This window comes from Crotalus tigris, unplaced genomic scaffold, assembly GCF_016545835.1.
Source record: "Crotalus tigris isolate CLP2741 ecotype Arizona unplaced genomic scaffold, ASM1654583v1 scf7180000024362.2655971311:6658466, whole genome shotgun sequence".
Classification (NCBI taxonomy): Eukaryota; Metazoa; Chordata; class Lepidosauria; order Squamata; family Viperidae; genus Crotalus; species Crotalus tigris.
Window position 1 is genome coordinate 2,155,173 of NW_024100530.1, and position 18,212 is coordinate 2,173,384.

The window sequence follows — 18,212 nt, forward strand, 5'->3', positions numbered from 1 at the left end:
AACAGAGTCTCTTCAAGAACTCACTGGTCCTCTGAGACCAGCCCCCCCCCCCCAAGCCAGACTTCTGGAAGTCTTGAGGGACTTCCAGAAGAAAAAAAAAGGAAAATAATTTAACTTGTGTTGTCACTTTTAATCAAATATTTATTTTAAGACAAGAGAAACAACAAACGTCTGAAACTGAAAGGGCAAAACTACCCAGCTTTATGTAACGTGATGATAAAAGGTTATGAAGTTTATCACTACAATAACTATTGCAGAAAAATTTAAATGACATGCCTTTGCAAGCACACATCCACTGGGAAACTTTTTGCTCTCATTACGTAAAAATGTGTAAGCTGGAAATAGCACTTGCAAACATTATTAACCGATTAACCAGTATGATTATTATTATTTTTTTTGGTATGCAAGAAACTGAAACACTTGCTCCAAATGTGTCCTCATGGCAAATATAAAGATGTTAATGTTAAGTACAGTTAAGATTTCTCAAAACTGACTGGGATAAGAATACTTTTTGTAGCAAAACGAAATTAAAAACCCCCCAAAAGTTTTAGGTCAAGCAGGTCAGATTTCCTGAAGGAAGGAACAAGTTAACAATTGCATTAGGAAATATTTCAAATAATTTGGTAGGTATGTTTGCTGGAAAGTAAGAAGTCCATATCCTGCTTGCGATTCCCTAAAAGCATCTGACTGACCACTGTTGCAGTGCTGAACTAAACAGATCTCTGGTTTTCAGGTTCAAGACATTAAATGGATTTCAGAAATAATTTTCTTGGTTGCAGGATCTATAAAAGGAAAACAACAGTACAAAACCTGCATTGGTGTCTGTTTAAAACTACCATGATAATTAGCTGAAAAATAGATAAACATTACTATATTAACTGAAAGCCAATGATGTGTTTACTTCTGCATTGGAAAAAGGGCAGCTCTGTCAAAGCAGCTGAAGCATCATTCAGAACTCAGATGCTCAACTTCGTCTTGTTCAACTAATGACAATAGTAAAGTTTGGCACTGTTTCACATGATTAGTTAGTAAGTAGCCATGTCTTGATAAACTGGGAATATATGTCTTTCTAAATACAGTTAAAACACCAGCGGTATCAATTTCCAATTCAACGCAATCTTATGAAATAGAGTGAACGGTGAGATGTTTGTTATGGCTACAGATGTGTAAAATTCATTCTATTCCAGGTCATGCTGAGCCCACGTCCGCACTACACCATTCCAGGGGAGATTTAGCAATTTCCAGAAGTAACTCTGAACTGAAAAAACAGTTTGAGAGGATCCAAGGACGATCTGGCCACAAAATAGCCTGTTTTGTCCTGAGCATCATGTTCTAATCTGTTCTACTTCCATGTTTTCCTAAAAGCTTACATTTTTGATTCCGCTCCAAAAATTAAGTAACAGATACCACACTATATCTCACAAATATTTAAAAGGATGAGCTTACCTTTACTTTCTCTTCTAATTTTCCTAGACGTACATTTCCTTCTATTATCTTGTTGAGAACGCTGTGCTTCTCTTTCTCCAAACAACTGGCCTAGGGAAATCATAAAAGCAGTTTGTCAGTTCTCAAAAAAGATTTTCCTCTTTGGGGATAAAGTTTATTCTTACTAAATTTGAAATTCCCAAGTAGTTCAGAGATTGGATGAGAATCTACTTTAAATCACAACCATCTACCCAGTGTTATCTAGCTGACAAAGGCTGCCTAGGATTTTATCCTCAGAGGTCCTTCCTAAAACCAGCTACTTGCGATCCTTTTAGACAATATATTTCTTTATTTCTATCCTGCCTTTATTCTTTTTACAAATAACTCAGGGTGGTGAATACAAATTTTTCTCTTCCTATTTTTCCCGCAACAACTGTGGGAGGTGAGTTGGGCCAAGATAGAGCGACTGGCCCAAAGTCACCCATGCTTTTGCTCCTTCAATAAATTAAACGTATCCCCTGGAGTGCAAGGCGATCAAACCGGTCAGTCCTAGAGGAGATCAACCCTGACTGCTCTTTAGAAGGCCAGATCCTGAAGTGGAAACTCAAGTACTTTGGCCACCTAATGAGAAGGAAGGACTCACTGGAGAAGAGCCTGATGCTGGGAAAGATCGAGGGCAAGAGAAGAAGGGGACGACAGAGAATGAGGTGGCTAGATGGAGTCACTGAAGCAGGAGGCGTGAGCTTAAATGGACTCCAGAAGCTGGTAGAGGACAGGAAGGCCTGGAGGAACGTTGTCGGACACGACTTCGCAACTAAGAACAACATCTTTGATTCATTTGATTACCAGGTTTAAAAGCTGATCGCGTTCTTGAGTTACGTTTTCTGCCAAGCTGATCATGTTAACTAGATACTGGTGGGCAGCCATTTCCTTTTCCATTGTTTCTTCCAAGTGCTGCTTCAGAAGATCTACTTTCTTCTGCGACCGCCTGTGTGGTTTTGATAAAAGGCAGAAAAAATCTCTTAGGGAGCAATTATATTTTATTTCAATTCAGTATTGGGATTCAAGACTCACAAAGACTTGCAGGAAGTTAAACTTGGTTTAATACCTCAGCCAAACAATAAAAAAAAAATAATCAGTCATCCAATGGCCACTGAAACAGGATACTTTTAATGGCTTTGGGAAAAGACTGCAAGGAAAGTGCCAGACCTACGACAGGTAAGTCTTCAGCTTATCATCACAATTGACCCCAAACTTTCTGTTGCTAAGCAAGACAGTTAAGTGAGTTTTGCCCCATTATACGATCTTTCTTGCTACAGTTAAGCGAATCACCACAGCTGTTAAGTTAATAATAAGTGAATTTGGTTTCCCCCTGACTTTGCATGACCCCGGGACACTGCGCCCGTCATAAACGTGAGTCAATGGCCGAGCATCTGAATTTTGATTCTGTGACCCTAGGGAGGCTGCAATGGTTGTCAGTGTGAAAAACAACCGTGACACTTTTTTCAGAGACGTTGCAAATTTGAACGGTCCCTAAAGGAACTGTTGTAAGTCAAGGACTGCCTGCATAAGGGGAAAAAAATGTAGTAGACCAAGGGGACGATTAAAGAGAAGGATGACAACATTTTAAAGCAACTCTTCTCAGCTATGATGACTACAGAGGTGAACCTAATTTAAAACAAGTATCAGCTTAATTTTGATTATTGTTAGTTTAAATTCAGTCTCAAAAAGCTTCCAGTATTTGAAAAGAAGCGGGCTACCTGCCGGCTCAGTTGCTAAAAACTGTCGTTTTGAGAGGCTGCAAAGAGAAGACAAAAGCACAACTAAACCTTTTAGTCTTCCGTGCCATTTCCAGTTCAGCTTCTAAAGTCTTGTTTTCTGCCAGCAGGTCATTTTTCTCTAGAAGAAGGCTCTTTGTTTCTGCTTGCACAGAGGCTAGTTTTTTCATTAGTTCCTGGATCTCCATCTCTCTCTTTTCCTGTTCCATCTGCAATTGGCTATAGAAACAATAATGAAAACCAGGCAGCAAACAAAAGTGTCCATTTTCATGCCTTGTAGAAATGAACAGATCAACTGCAGTTGAGCCAGTCGTGAAAACAAAAATACATATTTCTGATGACATGGCAATTGCTGCAAATGTTAAAAGCTGCAGCTACAATAAAGGCACTTAATTAAAACACTTGGCATACAGTAAGCACCCACTTCGTGAAGTCTAAAGCTGAAAGTGAAATACATATACATAAAAATGCCAAAATATTGTAAAAAGTACAGGAAAGCCACTGACAGGAATGGGACTTTTATAATCAGAACACTTACTTTTTAAATTTATTTTCCAATGCAATGTGCTCCTCTGCTGTTATGTAATCACTAACGTTGGCCTTTAATTCTTTGTATGCGGAGCGTAATTCTCTCAGCTTTTTCTGACAATCTTTCATCTCTACTTCTTGGTTTTGTTTCTCAGTTTCCAAAAGAATGAGCTGTTTGGTCAATTTGGAAACTAGACCAAAATTATAAATTGCCCAACATTTGGAGGAAAAAAAAAACACAAGTTATTCTGAGGGAAAATCAGATCACAATTTTTGTTCATAGGAGGTTACTTTTTGATTCCAGACTAGTGATCCTCACACACGTTAATTTGCAGTATTACTATTAGCTACAAAGCTTTCTTTTCACAAGTCTGGAATGTCAGTGGCAGTGTCAAGACTGCTAACATCGTATGTTCTTGCTTGCCATATATGAAGAAGCAAACCTGTTTTATTTAGCCGAGTAGCATTTCTAGAGTTAAGACAGATAGCAGTAGGTTAAGGGGTGGGAAAGTATGCAAGTTAACCATAACAATGTCTGGGCACAGTGTGGCCAAGGTCAGCTCAGCTGCAACGGGAGGGGCACCTCACGGTTCACATTAATTGGAGAATGTGATTGATGACTGTAAAATGAAGGAGTGAGTTATGCTTTGTTACAGATGCTTGGGGGAGGGAGGATTCAGTTTCTGGCTTAACTTTGTTAGTGCCGAAGCTATGCAGAATAATAAAAGATTCTTTTAGAGGAAAAAGCCTCAAAATTCTTTGAAAATCTGCTTTCTTTCGGAACCATGTCAGGCAGCCTGTTAAGCTGCTGTCAAGTATAAATCACATTAAAACCCTATTCAGGATGGCAAATCTAGACAGCATACTAAAAAGCAGAGACATCACCCTGCCAACAAAACTGTGTATAGTCAAGGCCATGGTTTTCCCAATGTATGGCTGTGAAAGTTGGACCATAAGAAAGGCTGAGCGCCAAAGAATTGAGGCCTTTGAACTATGGTGCTAGAGAAGACTCCTGCGAGTCCCCTGGACTGCAAGGCGATCCAACCGGTCAGTCCTAGAGGAGATCAACCCCGACTGCTCTTTAGAAAGCCAGATCCTGAAGTTGAAACTCAAGTACTTTGGCCACCTAAGGAGAAGGAAGGACTCACTGGAGAAGAGCCTAATGCTGGGAAAGATCAAGGGCAATAGAAGAAGGGGACGACAGAGAAGGAGGTGGCTGGATGGAGTCACCGAAGCAGTAGGTGTGAGCTTAAATGGACTCCAGAAGATGTTAGAAGACAGAAAGGCCTGGAGGAACATTGTCCATGGGGTCACAATGGGTCGGACACGACTTCGCAACTAACAACAACAGGACTAGCAACTACAGTACAGGCAGTCCTTGACGTGCAACAGTTCATTTAGTGACCATTCAAAATTACAACGGCAATGGAAAAAGTGACTTGTAAACATTTTTTCAATGTTTATGACCATTGTAGCCTCCCTGTGGTCACATGTTTTTATGATGGTTGCAGCGTCCCGAGATCATGCGAACACCTTTTGTTTCCTTCTGACAAGCAAAGTCAAAGGAGAAGCCACATTCACTTAACAATCATGTCACTAACTTAACAATTGCAGGGCTTCACTTAACAAGCATGGTAAGACAAGTCATAAAACGGGGCAAAATTCACTGTCTCGCTTAGCAACAGAAACACTGTCTCTAACTTCGAACTTTTATTCTGCCCCTTTCATATTGCTAATGACAGTGGCTTGCAAATGAACACAAATGTATGCTCGATGCAATGTTACTTATTTTAGATTTACACAGGCTGGTGGATAGCCATGTTTTATTTTACCATGGTGAAACGTGAACGTGCACCATGTTAAGATTAAATAATCAACTACTACAAAGTTTTATTAAGTGTTACAAACCAAAAATAAATCTGGAAAGGTTTCATGGCTGAATTGATAAGTCGTCACAGATTATCAACACCTGTAATTCTAAACAGGCTTACAAAAGTTGATAAAATCGATCTCTCTCTATTCACATTTGTTGTGTGTAGTAAAAAAAAAATTATTTCACCTTCGGTAACATGTTGGTTGATGGTATCGTTTATTTTGGTTTCTTGTATTTTAAGTTGCTCCATTAATACTCTATTTTCCTCTAGGACAAGCTTAGCTTGACTTTGCAAATGCTGCCTGTAAATGAGCATTGATCTGAAATTTGAAATAGCCCCAAAACCATTCTTCAAAGAGTCCAAAATAATAACTAGTAATGATAAAATAAAGCAACATGCATTTAGAATATATGTGTTCTATGGGAGAAATCTCTGTATAGCTGCTATATTCCAAACAATTACATTTTTTTTCTAGGCAAAGTCTGATATTTCTCTTTAAAAAAGCATTCTTTGCGTGTGTTGCTTCTGTTCTGCTATCAAATACGTTATGGTTTTCACTAAGAAAATATAGCCACTTAATAATAACCTAATAGCAAGTTATTTTAAGCTTAAAAGTAAGTTTAATACAATACAATGTATACTGATCATATTATTTCTGCTTCTTTAAACACTGTTGAATTTTTACAGGATTTAATGTAACTAAAAGTCACTGCGCAGGTTTTATAAGCAAATTACAATACATAAACTATCTAATAGGTTCAAATAATAGTACACTTACCATTCTTTAGTACTAATAAAAGTACCAGTATTTTTACTTAATTTGTGGTGTAACTGTTCATTTTCCTTCACTACTTCTTCCACTTGTGCTTTAAACATCTTCATGCTTTCCTGAAGGAAAAGTTGAAGTCCACAAGTCATGAAAGGGCCAAGTTTGAAGACCCCTGTATTATGCCAATATTTTCCCGGTCAAACTGCCTTGCACAGACTTTAAAAATACACATCTGTTCACTTGCCTCATGCTCTAGAATCAGCTCTTCTTTTTCTTTCATTCTGTCTTCATATGCCAACAGAAGCGGGGATAAATATTTCATGTCAAGCTGAAGAGAATAAAGAAGGAAATTTCAATGCACTAAAACGTAGCTCGATGCTTTAAGCAGTTTTATTTAGCGAAGGTTGAATAACCAGATAACGATATTTTAAGATGTTGTTTTTTTAAGATGACAATAAGGTAATTCATTATCTATCATTTGGAAACGGTCAATAGCGAACAGACGAGGTGCTATAAAATGAAACGTGTTAACTTGCTGCTTACCAGCCACGGGGGTATTGGTTTTTTCATTGGCAGACTTCCAATCTTTACACTCTAAGATAGGAAAAATATAAGCCCAATTAGTACCCAAGATCTTCTGTACCTATGTATTAAGGTACATCGGAAGGAAGGTGTCTGAGAACCAAAGTCCAATAGTGCAATGAAGCACATACCTCTTGCTAAAGAGAGGCCAATGTTTTTTTTTTCTTTTTTAACTATAACCAACGAGGGCTTAAATGCTAACGATACCATATTATCTTGAAAGAAAACAGTACCTCACTGGGTGAAATTGGTCTATACTTTGTTTGATAGCGACTCAGTTCTGCATTTAAACGGTGAACGGTCATTTTCAAACTGTCGTTTTCATCTACTAGTTCCTGGGCTTGTTGCCTTAGCAAAACCAATTCTGCACCTTCCTCTGAATTGATACAGAAAGAAAAAGCAGATTAAATTTTATAAGGATGTGCGTATTACTAAAACGTCTCCAAAATCTGACTTGAAACTGAATGCCCTATAATAAATAGAACTTCTTTAAAGATAGGGCGGTTCCATTATTAAAAAATATTTAAAATTCACCTGTACAACTAGGAATCCCCAAACATAATGCAGCTCACCAATTATATAAGGCAGTTAAATACGCCTAGTTTGCTGCTAAACATAAATAGGGGGATTCCTGGGCATTTGGTCAGGAATAAATTATTTTATGACCTTCCCTGCCTCAGTTGTTAAGTCAATCATTCCAGTTGTTAAGTTAGTAGCACAGTTGTTAAGTGAATCTGGCATCCCCCTTAAGGTTGCAAAAGGGGATGACATGACCCTGCAACCATCATAAAAACATGCCAGTTGCCAAGTAGCCAAATTTTGATCATGTGACCACGGGGATCCTGCAATGGTCATAAGTGTGAAAAATGTTCATAAGCCACTTTATTCAGTGTGCAGTAACTTCGAACAGTCACTAAGCGAATTGTTATACCTGTAATGTATATGAAGAAGATACCAGGAATATCCAATTAAAGGATCTGGTAGCAGACAACGAAAAAAAATATATATCTGCATAAGACCCTAAAAATTGAAAACTAGCAGAAAGGAAGGATGTTATATTGTATTATAAATCTGTTGATATAGAGGGTGAGAGGTTAAACAGATAAGATGTGCATCTTGGACATTAGATCTTGTGAGGAATGGTGATAGAGGAATTGGAGGTATATTAAAAATCTTGGGAATGATAAATATTAAACGTTAAATTTAAATGTTCGTGGAAATTAAAACTGGAAAAATGTATTAGGTCATTGATTGTCTAAAAGAGTGTATGCTAAAACACCTAGAATATATATAAACTAAAAACTATCAATATATGTAAGAAAGTTATTTTTCATGTGATTGATAGAATAAAACTTGTTTTAAATCTACAAATAGACAGTATATATGAAGGGAAAAAGAGAGGAAATGTTAATGGCAGCAATTTGAAATCTCTACTAATGATATTTGCATGTAATTGAATTACTACTACCCAATCGCCATGTTGCTTTTCAAATATGTGAATGTAATATTAGAAAATTAATAAAATTTATATTAAAAAACTTGCCTGGATGGATATTTTGGAAATTACATTAAAAAAATAGCCTAAATCTAAATCAAATGAGAATCAAGATGCAGCATGTTCCGTTACAGCTGACAAGTGATGTGATGTTCTCATTTTGAGAAGGATGAAACCATCCAAGGCAACCTGCTCAAATTTCCTTGCTATTTTATGATACGCTTCAAAGAATCCTATCCCGAGCGGGGGGGCAACTGGAATGACAAATTAAATCAGTGTTCTTCAAATGCCAGCCTCAAGATCTGAGGAAGTGCATAAAAGCACTTTCAAGTGGTACAAAAAAGAAAGAAAGAAAGAAAAGAGAATCTGCAGAACATGGGAAACTTCTCCCAAACAACCCAATTAACCTGCTCATTCAGAAATCCTGCTCTATGGAGTAGAGAGTTGGTCTCTGACAGAAGGCCACCTAAAGAGACCAGAAGCATTTGAAATGTGGATTTACAGGTGGCTGTTATGTATAAGCTGGTTGACAAGATCAGAAATGAGGAGGTGATAAGCCGCCTGGGAAAGCCAAGGGAAATCATCAAAACAATTAAAAAACGAAAATTAGAATATTTCAGACATGTGATGTGACACCCAGAAAAATACGGCATGCTCCATTTAATCCTCCAGAGAAAGATCGAGGGCAAACGAAGTCCAGGGAGGAGAAGAACATCGTGGCTTCAAAATCTAAGGGACTGGTTTGGACAAAACTCAGCAGCACTTTTTCGTGCGGCTGCTGATAAAAACAGGATCGCCAACATGATCGCCAACGTCCGATAACGGATATGGCACAAGAAGAAGAAGATTCAGAAATCCATTTCTTAGGACACAAATTTTGGAAGGGGAGAGCGTCACAGGACAAACCATGAGTTATTAACTCAGTTGGTTTTTAAGGTACTTCCTAAAGTATGACAGAAAAAAATTACCATTTGTTTTCGTCATCTGAATTCGTTTCAGTTAAATATGTTCTAACTTACCATTTTTCCAATATGTTTTCTAAGTTATATTAAATAATGGTACACGTAGAATGATAAAATCCAACCATTCTTCCCTCAGTTTCCACCTAGTTTTATTCTCTCCCTCATAAACACAATACATTATATTTAAAGAAAATGGATTCCTTTGCACCTTCACTGTGTGAGTTCTGCTTTTCCTTAAACTGTCTGTTCTCTTTTTCCAATGTCTTAATTTTTAATTGGAGTTCTTTCATTAACTGCTTTGACTGTTCAAGTTCAGAAAATAAGGTCTGGTTTGCGTTGTTTAGATGCCAATGTTGTTCTTTCAATTTCTGGAACTTCTCTCTGGGAAGAACCATCTGTTCCTGCTTTCGGTGGAGAACTGCATCTACCCAAGAAATGATATAAAATATTTATTGGTCACATAAATAGATGCAAGTCTTTTGGAAAAACAGCTGTACTCTAAGAATCTTTATTTAGAAGCGGGCATTTTGTATTTATGATAAGGCTTCTGTCACAACAGAAATGAGTACTTACTACATTTCAATAGTTTGAAGATACTTATATTATTAATAATTATTAAAGTTATATAAGACATATCTTAAGCATTTGAAATGTGGATTTACAGGCGGCTGTTATGTATAAGCTGGTTGACAAGATCAGAAATGAGGAGGTAATAAGCTGCCTGGGAAAGCCAAGGGAAATCATCAAAACAATTAAAAAACGAAAATTAGAATATTTCGGACATGTGATGCGACACCCAGAAAAATACGGCATACTCCATTTAATCCTCCAGGGAAAGATCGAAGGCAAACGAGGTCCAGGCAGAAGAAGAACATCGTGGCTTCAAAATCTAAGGGACTGGTTTGGACAAAACTCAGCAGCACTTTTTTGTGCGGCTGCTGATAAAAACAGGATCGCCAACATGATCGCCAACGTCCGATAACAGATATGGCACAAGAGGAAGAAGACATATCTTAATTAAATTTCAAACTGCAACAGATTTTTATGTTTTTATTTTGTGGGAAACAATTTACTGTTTCTTCACCTTCCCCAAAAGTTTTATAGTGAGATTGCAGGTATATCCCAGGCAGGGGCTATTGTTGATACAAAATATACAGAGCACAGCACTTTGGAATCAATGTAGAAAAAAAGCTGCAGCGAACATGAAATATTCTTCTAGCATACACAGAAACTCTTTAAAGCAGCTTTAATTTTTTCTGGGATTCCACAGCTACCCTCTGTAGCTATAGTATGATCCCAGGAAAAGATGCATATCATTGCAGGAGGTTCAGAAAGTCTGGGGAACATTTCAAAGCACCAATTTGTTTATGAAATCAAACATACTGCACCACTCTAGTACAATAAAAACCCCTCCATTTCCATTTTAGGTTCCACTATTTAGCAATATACCCAAATCTCAACAATAGCTTATGTTAATGACAGGCTTAAAGTCGGCTTGCTTCTACTAACTGTTCTGTTAATTTGAGCTACAATTTTTCCAGCCTCAGTGATATCTAAAGGCAAGTTATGATTATTCGAAAATAAAACTACCGTTTTTGGACTCTTCCTCATGACTGTGTAGGAAGACATGGGGAAACAAACGAGTGCCAAGTTCTTGTTAGGTTAAATTATGATTCAGAACTACATTCAACCTATTCCAGTGGTGGCCAACCTATGGCACGGGTGCCAGAGGCGGCACTCAGAGCCCTCTTTGTGGGCACGCGCGCCGTCGCCCCAGTGCTAGGCCTTCAGCTGGGTTTTATAAAACCTTTTCGCTTTAGGCCTCCGCCGCCGTGTGCAAAAAAAAAAAAAGGTTCAATCAGTCAATTTCAACTTCTCACAGGAAAAAAAAAATATCTTGCAAAGTTGGAATTGATTGACTGAACTTTTTAATCCCACCTAGTTTGCCATTATCACCGCAGCCACCCCACTCAATTTGCCACACCCACCCGGCATCAGATGATGCATAAGTGGGTTTTGGGTTGCAGTTTGGGCACTCGGTCTCTAAAAGGTTCGCCATTACTGACTTATTCTGTAGAATCCAATATGACCTATTTACACGAAGCTTAAATTTAGAGAGTTTGTACCTGAAGACGAGGGTGGTTTTTCATTCAGTGGATTTTCACCTGAGTTGTCTCCCTAGAAATGGGACAAAATATTTAACTTAATGTCTTGCAGGACCCCTCGTTTTCACCCCCCAAATATCAGCAACCATTCCACAACATACGCAATGAACATTTAAAATGTTCTTTAGTTCTAACTTCTAAAGTTCTTTCAAAAATGTAATTATTGTTTTTTTTAAATATTCCAGATTCAATAACTTAAAATAAAAACGAAGGATGCATAAAAGGACAAACGAAAATGGAAGGCGCACAATTTAGCCTTTTACCCAACTCCAGCTGCTTGGGAGGATTCAGGATCTTCTGTCACAGTAAGATATTCTGTGTTTTTCAGCTTTGGCAACTTGAAGATGAAGATCTCTGAAGATCAATTTCCAGAATTCCCGAGTCTGCGTGTAGTGCACATAACTTCAAGTTGCCACAGTTGAGAAACACAGCTGTGGAGACATAGATAAGTAACACCTCCCTGTAGAATGGAAGGCAACCACTATCCCTGATGCTGCAAGTGAGTTTGAAATTCCAAGATTTACACCTATATACAATTACAATCTACAGCTATGTTGAGACTGAATTAATGTCTGCAATCTTTATAAATATATATGCATATATCTGTATGTATGTATGTATATATGCATATATATAAATGAAGATTGCAGACATTACCGTAATTCAGTCTCAACATAGCTGTAGAGCGTAATTGTCTCAGACTTGACCTATTTCTGGAACTGTTGAAACTGAGGAAGAAGAAAAACGGGAGAAAAGGCCACACCACCTTTCCCGAACTTCTTAAAGAAATATGGAATGAGAAGACATAAATATGTCCTCAACTGAAATCATGGAACATAATTTTTATGCTGTTCTTACCTTAAACCTCACTCCAGGATATTCAATTTCTGTAATATAAAAATGTGTTTTGAGGTGTAAAGGAGAAATATATCAAATGAAATTCAATACTTCTAGTCAAGCTTCATCTTTCATCATCTGTCTAGTTTCATCTCGTTTAGTTTCTAATTTTTCAATCTTTATCTTAAATAAATATCTTGGCAAGTGTAAAAGATTAGGAAGATGGAGGTTTGTGCTATGAGGGCATACACACACACACACACACACACACACACACACACACACATATATATTATATTATATATTTTTATATATTATATATTCCGCTCTATTCGGGGGAAAAGATGAAAAGGAATACATCTAAGACATATATAGTCATCTTTGTCCTGTTCATCCAATTCAGGTTCTCTCTTTCTCACTGTCAACTTACTATGTAGTCTTCCCCCATATAGAAAAAAAATTATCTGAGTTTGAACTATTAAACCAGGGGTAGGCAACCTTGGCTCTTTTATGACTCGTGGACTTCAACTCCCAGAATTCCTGAGCCAACCACGCTGAGGGGAAAGGGAGAGGTTTCCAAGCTGAGCCATGCTGGCTCAGGAATTCTGGGAGTTGAAGTCCACGAGTCATAAAAGAGCCAAGGTTGCCTAGCCCTGGACTAGACTAACCAACACACCAGACTAATGGTGGGAACAGGTGGTGAAAAAGTTTCTTTATCTTCTCCTTAATCCTAATGCTCACTTCTCACCTTCCACCTGAACATTTGGCTGAATGAGACAACTTGGCTCGCAGACAGAAGAATCTTCACCATTGGCACTAGAGGAGACTGGGAGATTTTCCTAAGTAAAAAATATTGCAATACAGCTTATAAATTCACACACCACTTGTGGAAATAGACGTTTCCAAAAGGCTCTAGGCAGGTGACAATCTCATTGTAAAACAGAACATTGATTAAAAAGAGGAGAACCGGAAACACATAAAAGGACACATAGGATAAAGGGGGGGGGTGCAACGTATGTGCTTGAATACACATTAAACAGGGCAAAACAAACTACAGCCTCCCAAGCCTTTTATGACCAGTGAAAGCATCCCTCATGCCTAAACTGAGCCACACAACAGACTGTACGATTTCCTTACGGTTTTTAGTGATGAAAGGAAATAGGAGCTGTGGTGGCGCAGTGGTCAGAATGCAGTACTGCAGCTAACTCACTGCTCACCGGAGTTCGATCCTGACCGGCTCAAGGTTGACTCAGCCTTCCACCCTTCCGAGGTCGGTAAAATGAGGACCCAGATTGTCGGGGGGCAATATGCTGATTCTGTATACTGCTTAGAGAGGGCTGTAAAGCACTGTGAAGCGGTGTATACATCTAAGTACTATTGATAAATAAGTATTTAAAGTATTTAAAATCTCTTACTAGTTTAGGATATCTCTTGATATCAAAAAAATAACTCCTGTCTGTCTTGGAGATTCCCTATCCCAAGCAAATATTGCTTGTCAAACCTGAGTAAGTAGAGGCTAGCTGCTGAAGGCCCTTTCCTACATGGGGTAACTACTTATGGGACGTAAATGGCCATTCTGGATGGCTGCTCTCTTGTTTTGGAACAGCTCAGATTGCCCCAATCTTTTTGTGCACGTTAACAGACTATTAACAGGCTATTAACAGAGGGTTTTGATTTTTAACTTCACTGTTGGATTACGTGTTAACTGTCTCTTTTTGTATACAACATATGACAGGTCAATTGGTGGCAAACAGATGTGTAGAAGTTTATAAATAGTAGGCTGTTTTGTGGGGGGGGAAGCTACTATTATTGTTGTAATACATCTATCAGTATCCAATTTGGGGGGGGGGACAATATATGTATATATGATTTTGTTTTTTTTTTAAATGCACAATTTTAAAAAAAATATTTAGTTTTGTTTTGTCTTTGTAAAAAAAATTGAAATTTATATTTTAATTCTTTGAATAAAATAAAAATGATTATTTAAAAAAGTGCCCCAATCTCTTTACGGACCACATAATTATAGAAAAGTTGCAGAGACAAGAACAAGGACTGGGGAGTCTTACAATTTCATGCAATTTCATTTTATAATTTCTTATAATTTCAGACAGCTAAAAGAAAAATGTCGAAAGGTTACCTGTTTGATTCTATGTGGCATAGCATACATCATCTCATGACTCATGCTTTCTTTTTTATCAATAATTTGACGGTCTGGATCTGATTCTCTTTCTGTGTCCGAAGTGAATGTATCCATGTCATCATCCTCACAACTCCCAGATGCTTCTAAAGTTTGCACTGCTTTCCTTTCATCACCATCACTCTGCCAGTTTGGACTATAAACAGGAAACAGTAAAAGGGTAATCCAATATAATATGCATTTGACCATAAACAATTATATTAAGTACCCAATGTTTTTTTTAAAAAATATAGGGGATGTTTTAGTTAGTTTTTCTGCATGATATACTTTCTAGTCAGCAAAACAAAAGGGTTCCTGATCATATAGAGAGCCTACTTTATAGGCAATTAAAAATTCACAGTGCTTCTCATATTAATGCTTTTACTAGTCAGATATTTCTTCTGAATGTTTGCCGAATCAGTGGTTTTCATGGTGTTTTATGAAATACACAAACTACCACTTTCTGCAATATTCAGAATTTGGCAACTCTGTTTATTCTTAAACTCTCTTTTTACAAAATGCAGTTTCCAAGACTTAGACCCCTAAAAATAATTATTTTTAGAATCATTTTGTAGCACACAAAAAGGGAAGAAAGCAAAAAGTATAAAAGGGACAGTCATGTAAACTGTAGTTTGCATTTGAACTGGGCCATCAAGCTGGAACTTTGGACTTCCTTTCTGGGGGGGATAAATTATTTTATACCAATGGATTAGGGATGCCAAAATGTGCAATATTTTCTACCCCATTCGTAGCTCAGTGACAGTGGCATATGGTTCAATGCATTCTTCCTGATCTTGCAAGTAGCTGGCATCACTTTCCGAAAAAGATCGCTGACGAGGCTGAGGGATGGCAACCGTTCGTCCAGTCAAGGTTGTCACAAGAATAGCGGCTGCTAGAGCAGACCTGGAAAAAAATCCATTTAAAAAAAAAATCACGGATCAGGAGGCTGGGATAATGAGTTCAAAGTATAATGTAATGTATATATAATATATAATATAATGTAATGAGTTCAAAGTATAATGTAAATTAAATAAAATATACATCTTAATACAATTGCTTCCTGAATCTAGTAAAGTTTTCTTTCATCGGATCTGGGAAAAGAGCCAGCTTTATGTGTAGCTACTTACATATGTGACTATATACATGGGGCACCAGGTTGTGCTGAGACCCCTCAACTCTACGTGCATATGAATGTTAAAACATGAAGTGGTTTCAACTATCTAAAATAATAGAGAAACATTCACAATGCACATACATACACTCACACACAAGAAGAAATGTTTCTCTACAATAGAAAAGTATGGCAAACTGTGTTTAAATGTTGCATACAGTCATTTTTTAGTGGGCTGCTATACAGCTATATTGGATCTACTAAATCTACTGCTGGATTTAATCAATTCAACCCACTGGAAATAAAAGATTCATCAATGACAGCTTTAATACTGAGCCATAATAGCGTATCGTTCTTCTTCATTCTTATAGGAATAATCAAAACAATCCATTTAGTTCATTATTTTTGATTTTTAATAAGCTAAACTCTAATCCCAACCGCAATGCAAAGTTTGTTAGAGGAAAGCCACATTTCCTACTCTCATTTGCATTGTCATTTATACTCTGTATCCATCTGCATTTTCCTGCACACACCCGTGCTCTCTAGAACACGCCCGTGCAAAGGAGGATTCCAGCTGGCGTAACAACGGGCCTATATACAATCACTTTTCAAAAGTGCCAAATATCTGGATAATGATGTAGGGTAGAGCAACATTTGTCATTGATGGAGTGAGTCTGAATCTCTGCAAAATAATAAGAGCATAGCTGCAGCCCATATGACAATATTAAGCTGGCTATGGTCTATAAATTCTTGGAAGCAAGTCTCTTTTTTCCTGATTCAAAGACAAGCTAATGACATTTATACTATAAAGTGGACTGTGTTCAATGCTGCCGAAAACCTCTTTTAATTACATAACATGCAAATATGTGGTACACGTTTCTCTTTCAAATGTAATCCTACATACATCTGGTATATACAAATGTACAGGCAAAAGAAAGCCATTTTATACATTCCAATATCCATTAATAATATTAATTCTAATACATAACTGCAAATCAAGAGATGACAACCTACCTGGGCCTCTCTGGAGAAGGGTTTGGACTACGAGGGGGAGGGGTACGGGGGACAGCAGGTTTAGGAGCTATGGTAGCTGCGGGGATCAGGCCATGAGCTATATGTTTCTAGATAATGTAAAATAAAGTTAGTTGGCAATGATTGAACTAACACAATGAAGAAACACAAAAGTGCACATGCACAAGGACCGATAACATGAAAGGGAGGAACACGTACATGCAAATTAATGTAAGGTGGTAAGCCTAAATGGTTTTGAATGTGATGCGCAAAACCACCATATCACCACAAAAATAACAGTTATTCCTGTAGCAACACACTGTTACTTTTCTTCTACAGTCTACGTATTTATTTACATACACGCTTGGCTCTTGGATTACAATGTAATTTTTGAAATGTTCGTTCTTTTCTCTTTGTAGAAAATATCATATTCCAATAAAACAGTTATTCTGTTTCAGAAAACAAAACAAAAAAAATCCCTGGTGATGTTTATATAATTTCCCTAGATTCATCTGACCTTCTTTGAGGTCGTAAGTCGAGGACTACTTGCCACAAGAAAAAAATTGGTTACAGATTTATAGTCGTCAACTTGTGCCAATTTTTTGGAGATATCTCTAATAATGTTTGGAACATTATATTTACTCACACATTAATCGGCTATCCACTCACGTAAATTAGGGAATGACCCTAACAATTCTGAAAACATGTATTTTCTTAACAGGGATGTTATTGTTTACTAATAATGTTAGTACTACTTTTATTATTATTATTTAATATATTGTAAAAAGTGATGGCTATTGCTGGTCTACGACCGTAATAAAGTTTTTTTTTTTTTATTATTATTATTATTATTATTATTATTATTATTATTATTATTATTATTATTATTGAGGACTACTTGTTAGACGGGGGACATGCTTCAGGATGGCCAAGCAAACACTGAACTTCTCCCAGGTGCCTCCCTTGAATCCTAGGGCTGGAAGGGACCTTGGAGGTCCTCTAGTCCAACCCCTGGCCCAGTGCAGAAATCCCCCCCCCTCCTGGGCAAGTGACAGTCCAGAATTCAGGCTGCTCCATTGCTTGGTCCGTTTTCCCTTTCTGATCCCTCCTTCCCGGTCCAACCAGGGATGCTCGGGATCCGGCCACCTGGTTGCCATGGGAACCGGAGCCACGCTTGCCATCCGGGACTGCCGGCTCATCCTTCTGGCTTGTTCCCTCCGATCTTCCCTCCCCTTGAAAGAATCGATCCCACACCCCCGGGAAAATACTCACAAAGAGGCCTCTTCGGCCCTTCCTGAAATAAAACGGCATGAGGGCGAAAAGGCTGAGAAAAAAAAAAAAACGAGAATAAAGCAGGGAGACAGAACAGGCCACGCCGGCCAGAGGGAGCGGCTCCCTCCTCCCCCTCCCGTACAGAAGACGCTTCCCCCGGCAACCACTCCTCAATAAACCGCAAGGCGATTGGTTATGACTCCCCGCTTTCTCCAATCGACATCCGC

At 37.9% G+C, this 18,212-nt stretch overlaps 1 protein-coding gene across 5 annotated transcripts in view; it reads right to left on the minus strand.

Moving 5' to 3' along the window:
• CEP89 (centrosomal protein 89) overlaps positions 1 to 18,143 on the minus strand; it is a 30,556-nt gene extending 12,413 nt beyond the window's left edge. For 2 of the 5 annotated variants that reach the window (XR_005554771.1, XM_039327431.1), the window contains exons 1-17: positions 17,986 to 18,143; positions 16,717 to 16,823; positions 15,333 to 15,494; positions 14,553 to 14,748; positions 13,164 to 13,254; positions 12,437 to 12,465; positions 11,540 to 11,591; positions 9,622 to 9,837; positions 7,190 to 7,332; positions 6,918 to 6,968; positions 6,619 to 6,702; positions 6,384 to 6,493; positions 5,791 to 5,906; positions 3,742 to 3,922; positions 3,255 to 3,422; positions 2,272 to 2,413; positions 1,447 to 1,536 (exon numbers count right to left, since the gene is read on the minus strand). Coding sequence is in view for 4 of the 5 variants with exons in the window: in XM_039327431.1 (XP_039183365.1) it covers positions 1,447 to 1,536; positions 2,272 to 2,413; positions 3,255 to 3,422; positions 3,742 to 3,922; positions 5,791 to 5,906; positions 6,384 to 6,493; positions 6,619 to 6,702; positions 6,918 to 6,968; positions 7,190 to 7,332; positions 9,622 to 9,837; positions 11,540 to 11,591; positions 12,437 to 12,465; positions 13,164 to 13,254; positions 14,553 to 14,748; positions 15,333 to 15,494; positions 16,717 to 16,823; positions 17,986 to 18,024 (1,977 nt within the window). In the remaining variant the exon portion in view is untranslated. Of the gene's footprint in view, positions 1 to 136; positions 783 to 1,446; positions 1,537 to 2,271; positions 2,414 to 3,254; positions 3,423 to 3,741; positions 3,923 to 5,790; positions 5,907 to 6,383; positions 6,494 to 6,618; positions 6,703 to 6,917; positions 6,969 to 7,189; positions 7,333 to 9,621; positions 9,838 to 11,539; positions 11,592 to 12,436; positions 12,466 to 13,163; positions 13,255 to 14,552; positions 14,749 to 15,332; positions 15,495 to 16,716; positions 16,824 to 17,985 lie in introns of those variants that run through there. The other 3 variants (XM_039327434.1, XM_039327432.1, XM_039327433.1) reach the window with 3 other exon arrangements.
• Between the last annotated feature and the right edge of the window lie 69 nt (positions 18,144 to 18,212).